The sequence below is a fragment of the Oncorhynchus masou genome, unplaced genomic scaffold (genome assembly GCF_036934945.1).
Source record: "Oncorhynchus masou masou isolate Uvic2021 unplaced genomic scaffold, UVic_Omas_1.1 unplaced_scaffold_16___fragment_2___debris, whole genome shotgun sequence".
Lineage (NCBI taxonomy): Eukaryota > Metazoa > Chordata > Actinopteri > Salmoniformes > Salmonidae > Oncorhynchus > Oncorhynchus masou.
The window spans coordinates 1-23,163 of NW_027016525.1; the positions used below are offsets into that span (position 1 = coordinate 1).

Below are 23,163 nucleotides of genomic sequence, written 5' to 3' on the forward strand. Positions count from 1 at the left end.
TTGTAACCAAATCCGGCTTTAAACTTCTTCACAACAGTATCTCGGACCTGCCTGGTGTGTTCCTTGTTCTTCATGATGCTCTCTGCGCTTTTAACGGACCTCTGAGATTATCACAGTGCAGGTGCATTTATACGGAGACTTGATTACACACAGGTGGATTGTATTTATCATCATTAGTCATTTAGGTCAACATTGGATCATTCAGAGATCCTCACTGAACATCTGGAGAGAGTTTGCTGCACTGAAAGTAAAGGGGCTGAATAATTTTGCACGCCCAAGTTTTCAGTTTTTGATTTGTTAAAAAAGTTTGAAATATCCAATAAATGTCGTTCCACTTCATGATTGTGTCCCACTTGTTGTTGATTCTTCACAAAAAATACAGTTTTATATCTTTATGTTTGAAGCCTGAAATGTGGCAAAAGGTCAAAGTTCAAGGGGGTCGAATACTTTCGCAAGGCACTGTATCACACTTTTCAAGCTAAACGTTTTGTTACATAATTTTTTTTCTGTCACACTCAGAGGAAAATGGTGTTGGTTAACAACCAGGAACTGTATACAGTTTCTGGAGCTTGTGAATATATATATATATATATATTTTGTATAAGTCTGGAATCACAAATGAATCAGGAGTAACTCGTTTTCAACTTCATCAAGCACGAAGGGCTCCATTTTGAATTTCTTTTGCCATTTATAGGGAAAGAGAAAGTCCCCGTGAGACTGTTTTTGCAGCTGTGAAATATCCAGCATGTATGAGGCTCAAATGTGGAGCTACGTCTATCCTCTGGGATTTACAATTCTCAACATGTTTACAATTACATGGGCTGAAATCAGTGAGTCTGTGGAATGCACTGGTCATCTGCTGAGATCTGCTCAAAGAGAAACGGAAAGGTTGAACAGCCGTAAACCCTGGCTGTCTGAAACAGTGTGTCATCACCGAGATGCATTAAACACGACTCGAATAACAGTGAAATCAGCCTGGCATGGATTCTCATGCATTCTCTCTCCTCTCCCTCCACACCCAAGAATGGTGGCGGGCAGCTGAGTCTCAGGGGCGGGGAGCTGCAGCCTTCTTTCCCCATCTCCTGGGACTGCCGCCCATGTTCCTACCCCAACTCCAGCAGAGCAACGACCTCAGCCCCTTCCAGGCCCGCATCCCCAGCAAGAACGGACGAGCCACAGCCAAAGGTAGGCAGACACGCACACTTTCTCTCTTGCCAGATGTTTTCCCTACTCTGCAAACAATTTAATGAAGCAAGGAACCTTTCTGCATAAAAGAGAATGATGTCCTTATGGGCACAGGTACAATATCAAATATGTTTAATTGACCCTGGAGGCAATAAGAAGACCATGTTAATGCATAAATCAGTTTGTAAGCAGGTGCCGGGTGTCTCACCAGTGAATATGTTAACCTGGAGATCCTTTTGCTAATGTAATTAGTTTTTCCCCAATATTAGATGCTTTGGCAATTTCTGATAAGTCATCATTTTAGAGAACTCACCCGTCTTCCACCTTTTTTCCTTTTCATAATCACTGTACAAAAGTGGTTGTTCCTGATTTGATAGTTGGTGGTGTCTGTTTCCTCATGGTCAAAGGAGTGAATGGCGCTGTGAATGGCAGCAGGATCTCCACTGTGTCTGGGAGCAGCTTCAGCACAACCCCCACTACGTTCTCAACACAGGGGAACACGGAGAAACAGAAAGCCACCAACGGAAGCCGCAAGAGCCACCAGGATGGGACCCAAGTGAAGGAGAAGAGCGTTAAGAAAACTAAAGAGAAGGTTTGTAGGATCTGGCAACTAATAATAGGGCTTACCCAGGAAAAACAAGTCCAAAAAGGACTAGTTTGTGGTAAACATATCTGGCAACGTTAGTGTCCCGCGAGGGCGGCTGCGATCTAGACAAACATTGACATCTGAGATGTGTGCTGTTTTGCAATGGTATTCTGTTACCGTACAGGCCGGAATGACTCCGTCACTGTTCTCTGTTATAGAAACTCAGCAAGAAACCAGTGGAGGCGTCCAGCAACAGTGACAGCGAATCAGGTTCTTCCTCGGATATCTCCAGCGACGGGGTGAACAGCAGTGACTCAGACGACCTAGACGAGGAGGATGACGACGACGATCAGAGCAACGACAGCGACGATTCTGACTCGGAGAAGGAGAGCCGTGTAAAGAGGACGATTAAGGTGTACTTCAGGCGCTTGTCCAGTCAAACTGTCCCTGTTGGATTGTTAGAACTCGGTAGCCATATATCTGGACTCATGCATACACTATTTCAACATGACATGTCTGTATGGTTTGTCTTTCGAAAATGTTATACTTCCTGCTTTGTTCCAAGCACACTGTGACGCTCTCTATGAATGTTAATCTCAGTTAAATGTCAAGGGCAGCTCCGCTGGTGGGTGGCACGCTGGGGGCCTGACCGTGTTGCCCGACAGGGCTGCCATTGTGGACTGGGTTGAGTCAGAGCTGACATGAAACTGTCCTCCCCCTCCTCTTCTCTCTCTCTCAGAGCCTGACACAGAGCACTGCCATCAGCAAGAAGAGACCCCATGCTGCTGAAGGCGAGAAGGCTCGGGACAGCCGGAGTGGTCTGCTTCAGAAACATCCAGATGAGGCCTTTCTCCATTTCCTCCACTACCCGCTCAAACCCTCACCCCAGCCCCCAGCACTGTCCCAGTCCACATCCCTAGTCTTCCAGAGCTCCAGGAACAGGGAGGAAGAACTCAAGCAGCACACCAGTGTGATCCAGGCTACGGGGCTGGCCAGTACTAAACCCTTGGCTCTGGTCAAACCACGCAGGGAGGCCTTATCGTCTCCCCAACCCACCAGGCCCTTCTCTCTCTCTTCCTCACCCAAACCCTTTTCTCTTTCTTCTTCACCTAAACCAAACTCTCTCTCTTCATCTCCCAAGCCCGTCTCCCTCTGCTCCTCTCCGAAGCCCTTGTCTCTCTCCTCCTCACCCAAGCCTCTCTCTCTGTCTTCGTCCCCCAAACCACCCACCCTTTCACCCTCACACACACCCAAATCTCGGACAGGCTCCCCCAAACCCCTGTCTGACAGTATGAAGTTGGAAAGCAGAAACTTCCTGGATGAAACCTTGTTACACATCAACAACTTTAAATTGAAACAGGTGAGTCTTGCTGTATGCAAATTATTTGCATTTTCATTGTTTTGTTTGTAATGGTGTGTTTTCCACTTATTAAAATAAGACTATTCGATTGAAGTCTTTCTCCAAAGCAATATTGATAACATTCTTTTTTTTTTACAGAGTTTCGGATATGGATATTTAGTATCTCCCATTTCTTCTTGACTATCATTGTTTCTGATTTGCAGATTTGAAAAGGTCAGCTTCTTCTCTACAGAAAATGAAACGTCTAAGCACTGTTATCAGCAGTTTGATTACGTTTCATGCCGGCTCTCCCTGTACACGACCTAAAGTGACAATGCAGTTAGCTTTATTGGAAATACTTCACAAAAGCTGACATGCAATTAACTCAGTAATGCTTTAGGAAGCCCGTTGCTATCCCATTGTTATCAAAAGGGGGAAAAAAATCTGTCTTTTTCCAAGAATTAAATTATTATTGTTAATCTGAACAGTGGTGATAGCAGGTCAATCTATAACAAGACCTTTGGAACAGGATTTGAGTACTGATGGAGTTTAGAGGTATCGCAAAAAAGAAAGTTGATTGCTCAGCCTAGAATACGGCACGAAACAGAAAAAATTGTCAGGGACTGTGCCGAACAGCTTTTTATTCTTTGTATACCGTGTTCAACACGGACTTGTTTTAATATACTTTAATGGGAGAGACCCGCTTCCTCATTGTCATTCTCGCTGAGCAATTACAAGTGCATTCCTTATTATGTTTTCCTTTCACAATCTGCAGTAATGCAAATGACTGACAGCTCGTATAATTACTTCCATTCTCTTTTTCCCCTCTTCCTTCTCTCCTTAAGCCCGTCGTCTCCCAGGAGCACTTCAAACAGGCCTTCCCTCTGCCAGTGATGCATCAGGATCTGTTCAAGAGCCTGAAGAAAAAGAAAATGGCCGCCTCGTCGTCCTCATTAGCACTGCCCTCCTCATTAGCCCCGCCCAAACTGTCTCCAGAGACCCCGACCAGTCACAGGCTCCCTTCTCCACACACCAACCACTCAAACCTGTTCCTGGCCACCTCCCTCCTGGGCGCCCACCCCAAAGGGGTGATCCACAGCATTGTGCAGGATGCCCCCCTGGCCCTCATCACCAAGCCTCGCAGCAGCAGTCAGAACAGGAGCACCATCAACAATTCTCTCATGGCTGCCACCAGCCCACCCTTCTCTATGCCTGTCAACCTGAGCACTGGGCATAAGGAGCACAGCTCTGGAGCCCTAGGCTGGGCCTCTACCTCACCGGGCCTGGCCCACAGAGCTGGGAAGAGCAAGGCCCAGCAAAAGGCTCTCCACACAGGGAAGGGCATCTCCCAGTCCCAGACCCACCTGGTGCAGTCCCAGATGGAGCTGTTCCGGGGCACAGAGTCTGACATCCCCAGCAGCAAGGACTCTGACGACTCCATAGAGGATGAGGATGATGAACATGATGACGACGACGACGACGAGGATTCTGATGACAGCCTATCAGGTTAGTCAGCTCAGCACGTTAATGGGATGCACTTCTGAAACAGCTCTTACGTCTGGTTTAAGTGCTTCAGAGCCACTTTAGGTACAGATTCAGCAGATACTTTAAAGAGGTTCCTTCAAGAGGCCTGTGATTATCAGTGTGGTTGAATGTGAACTGAATGTTAATTGGAGAATGACTTATCAAGTCCTCCACTCCCACTGGTGTCCCTTGCAGAGTCTGAGAGTAATCTGGAGAGCGACTCGGACGACGTGAAGGACCGCGACGAGACCACCACGGACACGGAGGCAGATAGGACCCCTCTGAAGCGTGCCAAAGGCTCCTCTTCTCTACTCGACACCACCTCCTCCAGCCTCTCTGCCAGCTGCTCCCCTCTCAACCTCCAGGTCATCAAGGCATCCGGTGGCCTGCCCACCCCAGCCATGGTGACCAGCTCTGGGGCCTTGGCCTACCACAGCACCCCCTCTTCCTCATATACTCTCTGCTCCACTCCACCAGGTACCAATGGAACTCTCTCAGCTCATCTTTGTTCTCTAACCTGTGGCTCTCCAACCCTGTTCCTGGAGAGCTACCCTCCTGTAGATTTTATCAACCAGCTAATTATTAGAATCAGGTGCGTTAGATTAGGGTTGGAGAAAAAACTTACAGGACGGTATCTCTTCAGGAACAGGGTTGGAGAGCCCTGCTCAAACCAGTGTGCTACTCTCATGGCCTGCATCCCAATTGGCACTCTATTCCCTATATAGTGCTATTTGGTCGTGGACCTTGAGGCTGTTGGTTGGAAGTCCAGTCCTCTCCTTCTCCAAATGCTTAGTCCGATCACCCAGTCCAATCCAGGGGAAACAACGCATGCTTTAAAAAAAAAAAAGAAATCCAGCAGGAAAACATTGACCAGAGGCATCATTTTGCATTGAGACACCATGAACAAAGTGTTTGTCATTGTTTTGATGACCCAGAGTAGGCCCTTTGAGTCTTTTGATTACCCTGGCTGGCACATGTTTAACCGTTTAGCAGCTGAAGCACTTGGCTGGCTCAGACCTCCATGATTACTGCAGTCCGAGTCTCTCTTTCCTAATAGCTGCATGTTGGAATCTTTTTATTGTTGTAGTTCCACTCCCATATAATCATTCTTCAACTCTATTCCTTGATATCGGCTTTGACATGGTCGATTTGACAAGGTACTGTATTGCTAACCCTGCGTTGATGTGTAATTTCTAAAAGCAACCGTGGTTAAAAGGACCCTATGGTTTTGCATGTTTCTTTGAATAAAACACCTGAACGTAACAGGCTGAAATGTTCTTAAAGGTACCCTGTCTGGTGGGTGGAGTTATCAAGCCATTGTTTCCCCCTAGGTGTTTCTTATTTTAGAGTAAGGGCACCTCTGGCCAACACGACAAGGTTTCTGCATTTGCTCAGGTCACAGTGGATCTGTCAGACTGTTGTAAAGACTCCCCTCTTTATCCCAGGAACAGGGAAGAGAAGGAGAGTGACAGATGAGAGAAAGCTGCGGACACCTCTAGAGTTTGGGTAAGATATACACCGTATATACATATATACACCACTCAGAATGTCACTGGTCACCCACTGTGAGTGCTGAGTGATTAACCGAAATGTCAGTTATTTTGGGGGTTTTAAACAACTAATTGACCGACTTCGGTTCAATTATTTGAATTCCATTTCGTTCTGTTTTTATTTCTGTGAGCTTGATTTGTGCAGCTTCTGTTGAGATAATCACATCGAGCCTGAACTGTGATGTTGTAGTTTCCAACAGGCCAATATTTTACATAGTTTAGCACAGAACACTTGGTAATTAACTACAATGACTGTAATCCATTGTGCGCCCACTTAAACTTGTCCAATCTGTGTGAAGAGCACAAGCAAAATCGAGAGGGATAGAAAGCAGTTGCTTCGAGTCTGAAAATACATGATCTACGTGAATGATAGGTGGTATTCAGCAGTCATAAAAGTATGTCTTATTTAATTTGAAGACCTTCTAAAATAGTGATTTTCTCAGACAGCATAGGCAGCAGCTCTGATGAGATGATGACTTGGAATTAAATAAGTCATAAAATAAATTTTATTAAAGTAATGTGAATAAATGATGGTTAAAAAGTGATAAGCAGTCACTACCATCCTGGAACTTTTATTAATTGTTGTATTCTGTGTTACAGCATTCAACACAAATAATGCATAGTGCATTTATTGTAAAAAAAAAATGGTACTATAATATGATGTTGTGGCAATTTCCTCTGTCCCTCAAACATGGGTGGTATGACTGACTAAAAGGGTCTTAAAGGAGCCAAATCATAGTGTATACATCCCAATCAGTGAGGTTCCTTTTTCCAGAGCGGTGATGATACATCGTCAACAACAGAGTGGCTAGACGAAAAAAAGAGTAAACATCACAACATCGCTCCTTCCCTCCCCTCATCCTTCCTTCCCGCTATCCCTCCTCCCCTAAACTCTCCCTTCCTCAAACTTTCCCCTTTCCCTCCCTTGTCCCTCTCTCTTTCCCTCTATTCTTCATCCCTTTTCTCTATCCCTCCCTACCACCCACCATCCATCCCGCCTTCCCTCAGTGGGCCCCTCCAAAGCCCAGGCCTGACAATAAGCCGAGTGGCCAGGAAATGAGGCACTGCAGCAGTGATGGTCAGGGGTTAACCACATCCAGTCTCAACACAGATGCGCAACATTAGCAGCTCCGTCCCGCCACCCACCACAAACCCAGCGACGCTGCACTTAGATCAGGGTGTCTTTCATCTCCCACGGATGTTTCTCATCAGCAGGTTCAAAGAGAAAAGCAAGGCGACAAGCCTTATATCAGTCCCCTGCTCCGCTTAAGACCCAGGCTACGTCGCAAATGCTACCCTATTCCCTGTATAGTGCGCTACTTTTGACTAGAGCCCCATGGGTTAGTGTACCATGTAGGGAATAGGGTGCCGTTTGGGCCGGAATCCTCAGGCCGTTTCTGTTAGGAGATGGCGGCTGTCCAGATGCACTGAGTGAAGTGTCGTGTGGGGCGGTGTTCCTCTTGGCAGCTGTCCATCCCAGGAGAGTCTGATTACTGCTGGAGTCCTACAGGGCTCACAGGGCAGCCAGGCCACTCAGTACAGAAGACACAGCTGTAAACCGCTCATTTAGATAGCTGCCCTCGCCAACATCAGGCTCTAGCTGTCTGCTGAAGGATTGGCAGCTAGGAGAAGAGCATGTAACAATTCTAGCTTTACAAAATGATACATGACTGGAATATATCGGCACTGTACTGTGTCGTTCTGCCCGATTTAGTGTGAATGGGATTGTGCTCCTGTACGTGAATCACTTGTAACCTCCCTCCATCCTAGGTGGCAGAGAGAGACTCGTATCTGTAATGTGGCGGGCCGTCTGCAGGGAGACGTGGCGTATTACGCCCCGTGTGGGAAGAAGCTCAGGCAGTACCCCGACGTGATGAAGGTAAGGTCATATCTCCCAGGTCACTAGCGTTAGCATCCTCTCTCCCTACATCTCTCTCGTACGAATCCTAATAGATTTAAAGCTAATGTTAATGAGGGATTTTATTTGCATTGTCTCCAGATTTTGATCAAGAAAGACATAGTTTACACCCAAACCAATAAGGTTTCTGTTATTAACTTAATCTTTGCCTTAACACTGATATTTTGTCTCACCAAGGCCTCATTTATGTTCTTCTTTGTAGTATGTGTCCAGAAATGGAATAAGTGACATCACACGCGATCATTTTAGCTTCAGTGCAAAAATAAGGGTTGGTGACTTCTATGAAGCCAGAGAAGGACCGCAGGTGACTGTCATCTCTTTATTGAATGTTTTTTCCCTCCCACAGAGCAGTCTTCCGTAGCTGTACTGTAGCTGTACTAAAGTACTGTATATCATTGTGTTACTATTACATTCACAGGAAAAGTTATATCGCTGTATTGTAATATGAAAGCCAGGCGCATATAGTTAAAGGGATAGTTCACTCCAAAACGCTATCTTAAGATGGAGCCCTTTCAGTACATCGGAAAAAAATGTGACAAATGTGTTTTTCTACATTTAACAACAACAAGTGATGTCTAATTGATTCATACTTAAAGGTAGCAATTACATAGATGTATGTATTTAAGCTTAACGTTCATATTTCTTTGTCATGAGGGATGTTTGTTTATACGGCATCAAGTATAGTCATACTGCAGTGTAAGTAAATGGAATGCTCTAATTGGCTGTCCCTCGCTCTCCTCTCATAAGGGATTGCAGTGGAGCTTGTTGACCGAAGATGAGGTGATTCCTCGTATCCTGGCCATGGAGGGGAGGCGTGGGCATCCCCCTAAGTCTGAGCACCAGAGGAGAGGTGACGAGGGCCCCCGGTCCAGGCGCAGTAAGGGTCGACGTCCTAACGTTGGCGAGGCAGACTTCCCAGGCACCACTGACGCCAAACTTCTACGCAAACTGGAAGCTCAAGGTGGGTTCAGTTCTTGCAAGCATCACTGGGGTACACTAAGTGACCAAAAGTATGTGAACACCTGCTCGTCGAAGGGCGATTAGGCCTGGCTCGCAGTCGCCATTCCAATTCATCCCAAAGGTGTTCGATGTGGTTGAGGTCAGGGCTGTGTGCATGCCAGTCAAGTTCTTTCACACCGATCTCAACAAACCATTTCTGTATGGACCTCGCTTTGTGCATGGGGGCATTGTCATGCTGAAACAGGAAAGGGCCTTCCCCAAACTGTTGCCACAAAGTTGGAAGCACAGAATCATCTAGAATGTCATTGTATGCTGTAGTGTTAAGATTTTCCTTCACTGGAACTAATGGGGCTAGGCTAAACTATGAAAAACAGCCCCAAACCATTTTGTCTCCACCAAACTTTACAGTTGGCACGATGCATTGGGGCAGGTAGCGTTCTCCTGGCATCCAGCAAACCATGATTCATCCGTCGGACTGCCAGATGGTGAAGTATGATTCATCACTCCAGAAAACGCGTTTCCACTGCTCCAGAGTCCAATGGCGGCGAGCTTTACACCACTCCATCCGACGCTTGGCATTGCGCATGGTGATCGTAGGCTTGTGTGCGGCTGCTCGGCCATGGAAACTCATTTCGTGAAGCTTCCAACGAACAGTTCTTGTGCTGACGTTGCTTCAAGAGGCAGTTTGGAACTCGGTAGTTAGCGCTATGCCCTTCAGCACTCGGCGGTCCCGTTCTGTGAGCTTGTGTGGCCTACCACTTCGTGGCTGAGCCATTGTTGCTCCTAGACATTTCCACTTCACAATAACAGTACATAGGTAGCCGAACTGGTGCCATTCTTAACAATTTCATGTGTCTGAAGGTACAAACTTTGCCTTTCCGGCGAGCACAGAGAGAAAATCAAGTGCACTATAGGCCTACCGCTGGCCAATCGAATGGCTTAGATTACCGCGTCTGCAGTAACGTAGCAGGCATAAAAGAAAGCTACAGCAAAATTGATACTGTGAAATTTCAAAAGGTTTAAAACCATGACGAGAGAGACTGTCAACAAATGCAATGAATAACTGCTGTTTATATGAGTTCATGTGTAAGTTCTTACTCAGCACTTTGTATTACAATTTTAAAATGCGCGGTCTTCCTATTTCAAAGCACTGCAGCATTAATAATTTGAGTGTATCGATAGGCTTACGTTGTTATTAGCAGCTTGGTCTTTTTTAATATCAAGGAATATTTAACTTTCTTGTTCGTAGGAGTAACAACATGAATTTGTTCATGAGGCAGAAGTAATGCGGTTCAACTTCAGTTTTGCCTTCAGCTGGAAGACAGTGCACCTTTTTGGTCAGTGGAGGAAAGAGAAAGCGAAGGGTTGTTGAGAGGTGGACTCTAAGTCTTTATGCTCACTCAGCTGTGCCTCAAGTAATACAACAGCAGATCTATTAACGGTGTGATCATATAGCCTACCTCAAATTTTGAAATATACACTGCTCAAAAGAATAAAGGGAACACATAAACAACACAATGTAACTCCAAGTCATTCACACTTCTGTGAAATCAAACTGTCCACTTAGGAAGCAACACTGATTGACAATACATTTCACATGCTGTTGTGCAAATGGAATAGACAACAGGTGGAAATTATAGGCAATTAGCAAGACACCCCCAATAAAGGAGTGGTTCTGCAGGTGGTGACCACAGACCACTTCTCAGTTCCTATGCTTCCTGGCTGATGTTTTGGTCACTTTTGAATGCTGGCGGTGCTTTCACTCTAGTGGTAGCATGAGACGGAGTCTACAACCCACACAAGTGGCCCAGGTAGTGCAGCTCATCCAGGATGGCACATCAATGCGAGCTGTGGCAAGAAGGTTTGCTGTGTCTGTCAGCGTAGTGTCCAGAGCATGGAGGCGCTACCAGGAGACAGGCCAGTACATCAGGAGACGTGGAGGAGGCCGTAGGAGGGCAACAACCCAGCAGCAGGACAGCTACCTCCGCCTTTGTGCAAGGAGGAGCAGGAGGAGCACTGCCAGAGCCCTGCAAAATGACCTCCAGCAGGCCACAAATGTGCATGTGTCTACTCAAACGGTCAGAAACAGACTCCGTGAGGGTGGTATGAGGGCCCGACGTCCACAGGTGGGGGTTGTACTTGCAGGACATTTGGCATTTGCCAGAGAACACCAAGATTGGCAAATTCGCCACTGGCGCCCTGTGCTCTTCACAGATGAAAGCAGGTTCACACTGAGCACATGTGACAGCATCTGGAGACGCCGTGGAGAACGTTCTGCTGCCTGCAACATCCTCCAGCATGACCGATTTTGGCGGTGGGTCAGTCATGGTGTTGGGTGGCATTTCTTTGGGGGGCTGCACAGCCCTCCATATGCTCGCCAGAGGTAGCCTGACTGCCATTAGGTACCGAGATAAGATCCTCAGACCCCTTGTGAGACCATATGCTGGTGCGGTTGGCCCTGGGTTCCTCCGAATGCACGACAATGGTAGACCTCATGTGGCTGGAGTGTGTCAGCAGTTCCTGCAAGAGGAAGGCATTGATGCTATGGACTGGCCCACCCGTTCCCCAGACCTGAATCCAATTGAGCACATCTGGGACATCATGTCTCACTCCATCCACCAACGCCATGTTGCACCACAGACTGTCCAGGAGTTAGTGGATGCTTTAGTCCAGGTCTGGGAGGAGATCCCTCAGGAGAACATCCGCCACCCCATCAGGAGCATGCCCAGGCATTGTAGGGAGGTCATACAGGCACGTGGAGGCCACACACACTACTGAGCCTCATTTTGATTTGTTTTAAGGACATGCTCAGCAAGGACATTAGTAGTGTGGATTTCCACTTTAATTTTGAGTGTGACTCCAAATACAGACCTCCATGGGTTGATACATTTGATTTCCATTGATAATTTTTGTGTGATTTTGTCGTCAGCACATTCAACTATGTAAAGAAAATATACGATTTTTTTTCATTCAGATCTAGGATGTGTTATTTTTGTGTTCCCTTTATTTTCTTGAGCAGTGTATATTTTAAGAAATGACCCCAACAACTATGCATTGACAGGGCAATTCAAGCAAAGCCTATAGCTTACTGCCCAAACCTCATTGCTACAGTGCTGTTTTTAATTGGTTAATGTTGCATAGGCTTATGTTTTTTAAATCATGTAAAAAAAATCTGTCCAGTACATCGCAGCTTGCATTTTGACTCGGAAAGTGATCTCGACTCAAAGGTTGGTCACCACTGTTCTAGAGTTTTCCCGGTTAACACAATCAACGTTTCGCTTTACTGTGGCAATTGTGACTGAATCAATGCAATATAAGCCACTTTCAATGCAACGTACTGAAACAAAACCAACTATGCAAGATATTTTGTTGTAGTAGAATGCATCGGAGTGGGATTATTTTGGATTGACACACACGACTCAGCCCGTACTCTACACAGACCTGTGCAGCATAAACAATCAGAGCTGCAGTAGGCCTATATGCAAATAAACCATTGCCATATAGGGATCTATGCCATTTACTTTGAACTGGACTATGTTTACAGCATGAGCGGTCGTGAGTAGATGTGCTTGTTTTGAGATCAAAGCGAGAGCTGCATGTAGCCACGTGTGCTACATGCACAGAATTTTCACAACGTTCAAGTTTGCGCTCAGCAGACCTGAAATATGCTCAGTGCCCAAAGAAATGTAGGGAACATTGGTGTCCACATACTTTCTGAATGCACTCTATATACACACAAGTATCTTTCCACATTTTGTTACGTTACAGCCTTAAAAAAAAAGGTATTACAGTTTTTTTAGTCTACACACACAATACCCCATAATGACAAAGCAAAAACAGGTTTTTAGAATTTTCTGCAAGTTAATTAAACATAAAAAAACTGATCAGATTTACATATGTTTTCAGACTCAGTACTTTGTTGAAGCACCTTTGGCAGAGATTATAGCTTCGACTCTTCTTGGGTATGCAACTACACACCTGTATTCGGGTAGTTTCTCCCATTCTTCTCTGCAGATCCTTTCAAGCACTCTCAGGTTGGATGTGGAGCATCGCTGCACAGCTATTTTCAGGTCTCTCCAGAGATGTTCGATAGGATTTAAGTCCGGGCTCTGGCTGGGCCCCTCAAGGAGATTGAGACTTGTCCCGAAGCCACTCCTGCATTGTGTTGGCTGTGGGTTGTTGTCCTGTAGGAAGGTGAACCATTGCCCCAGTCTGAGGTCCTGAGCGCTCTGGAGTAGGTTTTTATCAAGGATCGCTCTGTACTTTGCTCCGGTAAAAAAAGTACAAAGTACTGAGTTCATCTTTCCCTCCATCCTGCCTAGTCTCCCAGTCCCTGCCGCTGAAAAACATCCCCACAGCATGATGCTGCCACCACCGTGCTTCACCGTAGGGATGGTGCCATGTTTCTTCCAGAAGAGATGCTTGGCATTCAGGCCAAAGAGTCCGATCTTGGTTTCATCAGACCAGAGAATTTTGTTTCTCATGGTCTGAGTGTACTTTAGTGGGCTGTCATGTGCCTTTTTACCGTCTGGCCACTCTACCATTGTTATAACTTTAATGGGTTACAGAGTTAGTTAATGTTTACAGTTAATTCATTGCTGTATCTAAAGATAAGAGAACGCACCTGTTGTGTACAAGTGACAAGTCATTATGCAGGTAAAAGTGGTAAAATGTAACATGAACAAGAATACTTTTTTTGAGTAATAATACATCTCAACTGACGTCCCAAGTCATTACTAAGTTTTGGTGCCGAAACCCGGGAGTATGAGCTGCGACGGCAATCGGAGGGATGAAGTGGCTGAAATGGCTGAGGAGGAACGTCGGTATGGAGCAGAAAGAATGAGACAAAAGCGGGGTACCATCCTGAGGTGCCACAACACGGATTTTGAATCAGATTGATGTGGAAATAACCCAGTAAAACCGGATACCGATTACTTCGTGTGCAGTAGAGAAGTTTATACCTACCTGAAAACTTCTCACTGGACCAGCAGCAAAGGCAGTAGCAGGACTGATGTTAACAGACAGTAACTATGATGATACAATCACTCTTCTCGAGCAGATTTGGAAGGAAGGATCTTGTGATTAGTGCTCACATGTCAAAGCTGCTGAATCTCACTCCCGTAAAGAAATCCTCTTCCAGACGCATACGATGAATGTGAAATTCAGATTAGGAGCTTGGAATCACTGGGTGTAGTGTCAGAAACCTATGGAAGGCTACTGTGCCCAATCTTACTACAGATAATTGCAGAGGAGATTGGAGCGCTTGACTATCGTCGTCAGAGGGGAGTAGATGATGAATGGAAAGTGTCTGAGATGGTCAGTTTCCTACAGAAGGAGGTTCAGAGCAGGGAGATGTCATTTGTAGTGCTAAGATCATGCAACCAACAGAAAGAGCGCAAACCATGGAACAGGTCATGCTCCTCCGATGAAATTAAAACAAAGACCCAACATGCCATCTGCTGCGGCACTGCACCCGGCCAGCCAGAGGGAACAGAACTGTATTCTGTGATGGTGCAGACCACAAATGAGAGAACTGCCCAGATCACAATATTGCTGCACGCAAAGAGAAACTAAAGAACATGGGAAGATGCTTTGTATGTTTAGGAAAGAAACACATAGCAAAATTCTTTAAAGTCGGAGTGTCATGTGCAACATATGGAAGCAGGCATCACATTGCTGTGTGTACTGGTAAGAGGAGTGAGGTGCAACCCCCTCCTGTTTCTGCAGATGCTGTAGTTTCCTCAGTTATTCCCCATTCTGTGAAGACAACCAGGCGGCCACACTGTGTCGCTACAAACGATAAAAGCCATGGGTAGAAGGCCCATCGGGCAGGAAGATAGCTCATTGCTTACTAGATGGAGGCAGTCAGAGAAGCTTCATACATGAAAACCTTGTGATGGGCCTGAAGATACCAGTATTCAGACAAGAGGCACTCACTCTTCACACGTTTGGCTCCACTGCTCCAGCAATGTCCCAACGCAACACAGTGAAAGTCATCTTGGAGAATGTCTGGGACAAATAGCAGAGAATTTAAATGGAGGCAATTGAAACCCCACAAGTGTGCACAGCTGTGATGAAGGTTCCTGGTGAGCAGATTCAACATGAGCTCAATAGAAAGGGACTGCAGCTCGCAGATTTTCGAGAAGATAAAGATCCTGAACTCTGTCCTGATATGAGCAGACTACTACTTGCAGATAGTATCAGGCTGAGTAGAGCAACTGACAGACGCTGGTTGCTTTAGAGGGCACCCTTGGATGGTCGGTGCAGGGACCAGTGTCCATGTCAAGTGTCGCCAAGGCTTGACATGGAAAACACAGAACCCAGAGGAAAGGAGGCTCTACAGATGTTCGAGAGAACAACCACCTTCAAAGATGAACGATACCATGTGGAGTTGCCATGTAAATGAGAAATGCCAGAACTCCAAGACAACTACAGTTGAAGTCGGAAGTTTACATACACTTAAGTTGGAGTCATTAAAACTCATTTTTCAACCACTCCACAAATTTCTTGTTAACAAACTATAGTTTTGGCAAGACGGTTAGGACATCTACTTTGTGGCTGACACAAGTAATGTTTCCAACAATTGTTTAGACAGATTATTTTGCTTATTCACTGTATCACAATGCCAGTGGGTCAACACTAAGTTGACTGTGCCTTTAAACAAACAGCTTGGAAAATTCCAAAATGTAATGGCTTTAGAAGCTTCTGATAGGCTAATTGACATCATTTGAGTCAATTGGAGGTGTACCTGTGAATGTATTTCAAGGCCTACCTTCAAACTCAGCGCCTCTTTGCTTGACATCATGGGAAAATCAAAATAAATCAGCCAAGACCTCAGAATATAATTGTAGACCTCCACAGGTCTGGTTCATCCTTGGAAGCAATTTCCAAATGCCTGAAGGTACCACGTTCATCTGTACAAATAATAGTACCCATGTATAAACACCATGGGACCACGCAGCCGTCATACCACTCAGGAAGGAGACGCGTTCTGTCTACTAGAGATGAACGTACTTTGGTGCGAAAAGTGCAAATCAATCCCAGAACAACAGCAAAGGACCCTGTGAAGATGCTGGAGGAAACGGGTACAAAGTATCTATGTCCGCAGTAAAACGACTCTAATTTCGACAACCTGAAAGGCTGCTCAGCAAGGAAGAAGCCACTGCTCCAAAACCGCCATTAAAAAAGCCAGACTACGGTTTGCAACTGCACATGTGGACAAAGATCGTACTTTTTGGAGAAAAGTCCTCTGGTCTGATGAAAGAAATAATAGAACTGTTTGGCGAGAATGACCATCGTTATGTTTGGAGGAAAAAATAGGGAGGCTTGCAAGCCGGATAACACCAACTGTGAAGCACGGAGGTGGCAGCATCATATTGTTGTGGTGCTTTTCTGCAAGAGGGACTGGTGCACTTCACAAAATAGATAGCATCAGAGGGAGGAAAATTATGTGGATATGTTGAAGCAACATCTCAAGACATCAGTCAGGAAGTTAAAGCTTGGTCGCAAATGGGTCTTCCGAATGGACAATGACCCCAAGCATACTACCAAAGATGTGGCAAAATGGCTTAAAGACGGCTAAATCAAGGTATTTGGAGTGGCCATCACAAAGCCCTGACCTCAACCCATAGAAAATGTGTTGGCAGAATTTAAAAAGCTTGTGCAAGCAAGGAGGCCTACAAACCTGACTCAGTTACACCAGCTCTGTCAGGAGGAATGGGCCAAAATTCACCCAACTTATTGTGGGAAGCTTGTGGAAGGCTTCCCAAAACATTTGAACCAATTTAAAGGCAATGCTACCAAGTAATAATTGAGTGTATGTAAACTTCTGACCCACTGGGAATGTGATTCTATTATTCTGACATTTCACATTCTTAAATAGTGGTAATCTTATCCTCGTTTTTACTAGGATTAAATGTCAGGAATTGTGAAAAACTGAGTTTAAATGTATTTGTCTAAGGTGTATGTAAACTTCCGACTTCAACTGTATAGAATCGCCAAGAAACGGTTTGAAGGTCTGAAGATAAGACTAATGAAGGATATCATGTTGTACAGCAGATACAATGAAGTAGTTGAGGACCACATACAGTAGGATATGGCAGTGGACATGCCCAAGGACGCATCAAACTCCGACAACGTGAAATATTACTTACCTCACCATGCAGTACTCCGGGAGGACAAGGTGACGACAAAACTGAGAGGGGTGTTTGATGCCTTGTCCCATGAAGATGGTTGTCCATCCCTCTGACTGTCTACTCACAGGACTGAACCTGAATCTGATTCTGCACAGCATTCTGATAAAGTTCAGACTACATGAGATTGCATTCACGGCAGACATCAAGAAGGCTTTCCTGCAGAAATCCCTAGCAGAGAGAGAGAGAGACGCCGTGAGATTCCTCTTGCTCACAGGCCCACCAAGGGGAGAAAATGAAGAAGAGCTGCGCATGCTTAGGATAACCAGAATGGTATTTGGAGCTTCCCCAAGTCCATTCTTGCTCACAGCTAGACAGAACAACCAGAAGTTGTCGAGGCATTGGTGGAGTCACTCTGTGATTTTAACACAATGTTGAAGAGGCTTACTTTGTGACAACTGCAAAGCGAATGCTGTTGACTGCAGGCATGGACCTCTGCAAGGGGATGACCAACCCTCCTGAACTGAAAACAAAATGGGAGGAGAGTATGACAACTGACCTCCCGTTGGCACTAGAAACACAAGGAGTTTAGGTTTAGTGTGGCGGCCATGAACATATTACTTTGTTTTTGACCTCAGGCCGCTACTGAGCATTCTAAAGCACAAGGAAAACACAGAGAAGTGTTCTGCAGTCGTCTGCATGCTTCTTCATCCCTCTTGGCTTCCTGACCCCCTTCACCATCAGGATCAAGCGCATGTTCCAAGAAATGTGGGAGAGGGGACTCAGCTGGGATGGAGCTCATGGTAGCTGTGATTGGAGCGAGACTAGCAAACAACCTGATGACCACACTGAAAATGGAACAAAAACAGATCAAAACGTGGACAGACGTGATGATCATGCTGCATTGGATTTGCAGCTCAGCTCAGAAATGAAAAAAGTTTGTCGCAAATGGAGTGAGAGCTCCAGTCCTTGACCGATCCAGAGTCATCGTGACATATCGAAGGGGAAACTAATCCAGCCGACCTCCCTACAAGAGGACAAACTGTTCAAAACTTGACACAGAGCGAGCTATGGTGGAATGGACCCAGAATTCTGACATCACCTAATCAGTCAGAGGAGACTAATGACGACACGGTTCCAGAAGAGGTGAATACAGAACTCAAGTTCAGTCGCCTGGTCACTGTACAGCTCACAGCAAACAGCACAGACATCACTGAAACCGTGTTGGAACTTGAAAGGTACAGCAAACTGAAAAGTGTTCAGCGTGACCACCTGGATAAAGAGATTCATAGCCAATGCTCGTACAAATATTAAAGTTGCAAGGTGAACTAACTGCTGACGAACTGTTCGAGTCTGGATCAAGGTAACAGAAGAATAGAGTTTCAGTCAGGAGACATTACTGAAGGCAGGAAAAAGCCTAAACAAACGAACACGAACTACTCAGTGTAGGAGGAAGACTGCAACAGTCCAACTTCACATTCAGAGAGCAGCACCCATGGGTTCTGCCCAATAAGCACAGATACTCAACTGTTTATACAGTACTATCTTGAGAGGATGATGCATTCTGGAGTAAGAGACACTCTAGTACAAATCAGCGAGCGATACTGGATCTTGCGTGCTAGGCAGCTAGTCAAGAGCACGGTGGCAAGATGTATAGTTTGCAAAAGATTCAAGGCAAGGCCTGAACAGCAGGTCACTGCACTGCACCTTTACCAAAAGACAGAATAACTGAATACCCACCATTCAAAGTTACAGGTGTGGATTTTGCAGGGCCACTCTACATGAAAGAAAATGGTTCTGTGAAGAAGTCAAACATTGCGCTGTTCACTTGTGGTTTAAGCAGAGCCTTTAATTTGGAACTGGTCTCTCATTTGTCAACTGAGATATTCCTGTTAGCTCTGAAAAGATTAATCTCAAGGAGAAGATTATGTAAGGTAATCTATTCGGACAATGCAAAAGCATTCAAGAGCGCTGATCAGGACTTGAAAGAGTTGTGGAAGGCAATCAAAGTGCCCCAACTTAGATAGGGGCATCGCTTGGAGGTTCATCGCCAAGCGATCAGCATGGTGGGGCGGATCCTCGGAAAGACTTGTCAGGTCAGTGAAGACATGCCCGAGAAACATTCTTGGGAGAGCTTTGCTCAACTTTTGAAGAGGTGTGCACAGTCCTGACAGAGGTTTAAGCTATCATAAATTCTATCCCTCTGACCTTCGTCCACAATGAGGTGGATGAACCAGAACCCCCGACACCAGCACACTTCCTGGTGAGTAAAAGACAAACCTCTTTGCCACCCAAGCCATTTCCAGCTGACACTCAGCACCCAGGAGGAAATGACATGCAGATGGAAATACAGGCAGAGACTTGTGACCAGCAAGCGAAGATACTACTTCCTGGATTTAAAGTCGGCACACCCCTGTGACACCACAGCCCACCACACTGAAAGTGGGTGATGTTGCACTCGTCGGAGAAGATAACACACCCAGACAAACCTGGACCCAAGGGAAGATTGAGGAACTGTTTCCATGCTGAAATGGGCTATTCAGGTCATGTTCAGTTCGTACTGCCTCGGGGACTTTGTTGAGAAGACCTATTCAGTTGATATACTGCTTAGAGATGTAGATGAACACAGCTGTTCATCTGAGGGCAGGATGTTGTAACTTTAATGGGTTACAGAGTTAATGTTTACAGTTAATTTATGGAGCTGTGTCTAAAGATATTTTCTTTTACAGTTATTTACATATGTAAGAGTAATTGTATTAGTTCTCAATCTCCATCACATGAATTCTATGTACATTGGCCAGAGAAATTGTGAACCATTTGGAATTACCTGGATTTCTGCATAAATTTGACATAAAATTTGATCTGATCTTCATATATGTCACAACAATAGAAAAACTCAGTGTGCTTACACTAATAAAACACTAATTATTGTATTTTCTTGTATATATTGAGTACATCATTTAAACATTCACACTGTACGTTGGGAAAAGTATGTGAATCCCTAGGCTAGTGACTTCTCCAAAAACTAATTGGAGTCAGGAGACCGCTAACCTGGAGCCGAATCAATGAGACAAGATTGTAGATTTTAGTTAGAGCTGCCCTGCACCATAAAAATAAAAAAATCACAAAATTTGAGTTTGCTATTCACAAAAAGCATTACCTGATATGAACCACGCCTCTAACAATAGAGATCTCCGAAGACCCGAGATTAAGAATTGTTGCCTTGCATACAGCTGGAAAGAGTTACAAAACTATCTCTAAAAGTCAGTCCACGGTAAGACAAATTGTCTATAAATGGAGAAATATTCTGTGGACAGATGAAACTAAAGTTGAGTTGTTTGGAAGGAACACACAACACTGTGTGGAGAATTAAAGGCACAGCACAGCACACCAACATCAAAACCTCATCCCAACTGTAAACAATGGTAGAGGGAGCATCATGGTTTGGGGCTGCTTTGCTGCCTCTAGGCCTAGACGGCTTGCTATCATCGATGGAAAAACGAATTCCCAAGTTTATCAAGACATTTTGCAGAAGAATGTAAGGCTGTCTGCCAATTGAAGCTCAACAGAAGTTGGGTGATGCAACCAGACAACAACCCAAAAGACAGAAGTAAATCAAAAACAGAATGGCTTCAACCGAAGAAAATACGCCTTCTGGAGTGGCCCAGTCAGAGTCCTGATTTCAACCTGATTGAGATGCTGTGGTATGACCTCGAGCAGTTCACACCAGACATTGCAAGAATATTGTGGAACTGAAACAGTTTTGGAAGAGGAATGGTCCAATATTCCTCCTGATCGTTGTGCAGGTCTGATCTGCAGCTACAGAAAACATTTGAGGTTATTGCTGCCAAAGGAGGGTTAAGCTGTTGCTAAATCCAAGGGTTCACATACTTTTTCCAACCTGCACTGTGAATGTTTACATGGCGTGTTCAATAAAGACATGAAAAATTATAATGGTTTGTGTTATTAATTTAAGCAGACTGTCTATTGTTGTGACTTAGAGGATCAGATCAAATTGTATCACCAATTTATTCAGATATCCAGATAATTCTAAAGGGTTCACATACATTTTCTTCTCACTGTACATATCTGTTGTAATGGATTACACTATTGACTGCAAGTACCGGAATGCCTTGCAACAGGGAAGAAAAAAACGAGAACTTGCCAGTTATGTACAATAGATTTTCCTGGCTTTCGCTAGAACTTTGTTATATTGTTTTACAGAATCTAAGGTTGGTAAAATGTAACATGTTCAAGTATTATTACTAAAAATAAGCTTTCATCTCACAACCGATGTCCTGAATCATTACTTTGAAGATAGTTATTCTATATCCATAAAGGCCTGATTGGTGGGGTGCTGCAAAGATGGTTGTCCTTCTGGAAGGTTCTCCCATCTCCACAGAGGAACTCTAAAGGTCTATCAGTGTGACCATCGCCTTGATAACCTCCCTGACCAAGGCCCTTCTCCCCCAATTGCTCAGTTTGGCCGGGCAGCCAACTTTAGGAGAGTCTTGGTGGTTCCAAACTTCTTCCATTTAAGAATGATGGAGGCCACTGTGTTCTTGGGGACCATCAATGCTGCAGAAAGTTTTTGGTACCCTTATCCAGATCTGTGCCTCAACACAATCCTGTCTCGGAGCTCTATGGACAATTCCTTTGTGCTCATGGCTTGGTTTCTAACTCTGACATGCACTGTCAACTGTGGGACCTTATATAGACAGGTGTGTGCCTTTCCAAATCATGTCCAATCAATTGAATTTACCACAGGTGGACAGGATGCATTTCAAGTCTCTTAGCAAAACGTCTGAATACGTATCTAAATAAGGTATTTAAAAAATAAATAAATATTTATATAAATTTTACAACATTTCTGAAAACCTATTTTTATGTCATTATGGGGTATTGTGTGTAGATTGAGGAACATTTTCATTTAATCCATTTTAGAATAAGGCTGTAATGTAACAAAATGTGGAAAAAGGTCTGAATGCACTGTATAGTGTATCTTTTTGAAGCTGCTGTAACCAATAGAACTATGAACTCTAAAAATCTCTCCTCTTGTTGCAGAGATAGCTCGACAAGCAGCCCAGATTAAAATGATGAGGAAACTTGAAAAGCAGGCCATGGCACTAGCAGCCAAGGAGGCTAGGAAACAACAAGGTATAGTAAGCTAGTGTTCTGTGAAAGCTGTTCATATGACAATGCCATCCTGTTCTCCACCATAGCACAGTTAGTCCAGTACAACCCTAATCTCAATGTTTACTTTCTTTCTCTCTCTCTGTCTGTTTCTCTTTGTCCTTTCTTTCGGTCTTTCTCGCTCGCTCTCTCTTTCTCTCAGCAATCATGGCTGCTGAGGAGAAGCGGAAACAGAAGGAGCAAGTGAAGATTGTAAAGCAGCAGGTAGGGATTTGCCTACAGTACGAGCATTGCCATGTCATGTCCAAAAGCTCACCACTCGGCTGCATCTGTTCACAAGTTGTGTTTTTGTTCCGACTCTTCCAAGGTGAAAAGATCCCAAGCAGAATTCATTGCTTTGAAATATTCTCTAAAGGGAAGATGCTAACCTTCAAGATGCTACACTCGCTTAATCTTCATTATGGTTGCAAAATTCTGTGAACTTTCAATAAATTCTCTGCCTTTCCCCAAATCCCAGTTGGAGGATTCAACCAGAATTTCTGGAAGCAGGGAATTTATTGAAAATTCATACATTTTTGCAACCTTAATCTCCATTAGAACTACGTATACAGGGCCCCTGTTCTAACATGCATGACTGTAGAATTCATTTGACACCCCCCCCCCCCCCATCATTTTACTAGGAGAAGATCAAGCGCATTCAGCAAATTCAAATGGAGAAGGAGCTCAGAGCGCAGCAGATTCTCGAGGTGAGTTATTGCAGAAATATTCCGAAACACTTCCTTTTTTTGCTGTTGGTAGAACTTTTTCAAAATCAACCAACGGCTATTTCTAAATTA

The 23,163-nt window shown here is 44.8% G+C and overlaps 1 protein-coding gene across 11 annotated transcripts in view; it reads left to right on the forward strand.

The window, feature by feature from the left end:
- Positions 1 to 955: 955 nt before the first annotated feature.
- Positions 956 to 23,163, forward strand: part of LOC135538666 (bromodomain adjacent to zinc finger domain protein 2B-like) — a 40,294-nt gene continuing 18,086 nt past the window's right edge. For 8 of the 11 annotated variants that reach the window (XM_064964552.1, XM_064964554.1, XM_064964556.1 and 5 more), the window contains exons 1-13: positions 956 to 1,185; positions 1,593 to 1,777; positions 1,990 to 2,184; positions 2,511 to 3,131; positions 3,956 to 4,616; positions 4,830 to 5,111; positions 6,080 to 6,140; positions 7,955 to 8,063; positions 8,305 to 8,406; positions 8,850 to 9,063; positions 22,259 to 22,351; positions 22,530 to 22,591; positions 23,008 to 23,073. In XM_064964552.1, coding sequence (XP_064820624.1) covers positions 981 to 1,185; positions 1,593 to 1,777; positions 1,990 to 2,184; positions 2,511 to 3,131; positions 3,956 to 4,616; positions 4,830 to 5,111; positions 6,080 to 6,140; positions 7,955 to 8,063; positions 8,305 to 8,406; positions 8,850 to 9,063; positions 22,259 to 22,351; positions 22,530 to 22,591; positions 23,008 to 23,073 — 2,856 coding nt within the window. In that variant the 5' untranslated portion in view covers positions 956 to 980. The remainder of the gene's footprint in view (positions 1,186 to 1,592; positions 1,778 to 1,989; positions 2,185 to 2,510; positions 3,132 to 3,955; positions 4,617 to 4,829; positions 5,112 to 6,079; positions 6,141 to 7,954; positions 8,064 to 8,304; positions 8,407 to 8,849; positions 9,064 to 22,258; positions 22,352 to 22,529; positions 22,592 to 23,007; positions 23,074 to 23,163) is intronic. The other 3 variants (XM_064964560.1, XM_064964561.1, XM_064964562.1) reach the window with 1 other exon arrangement.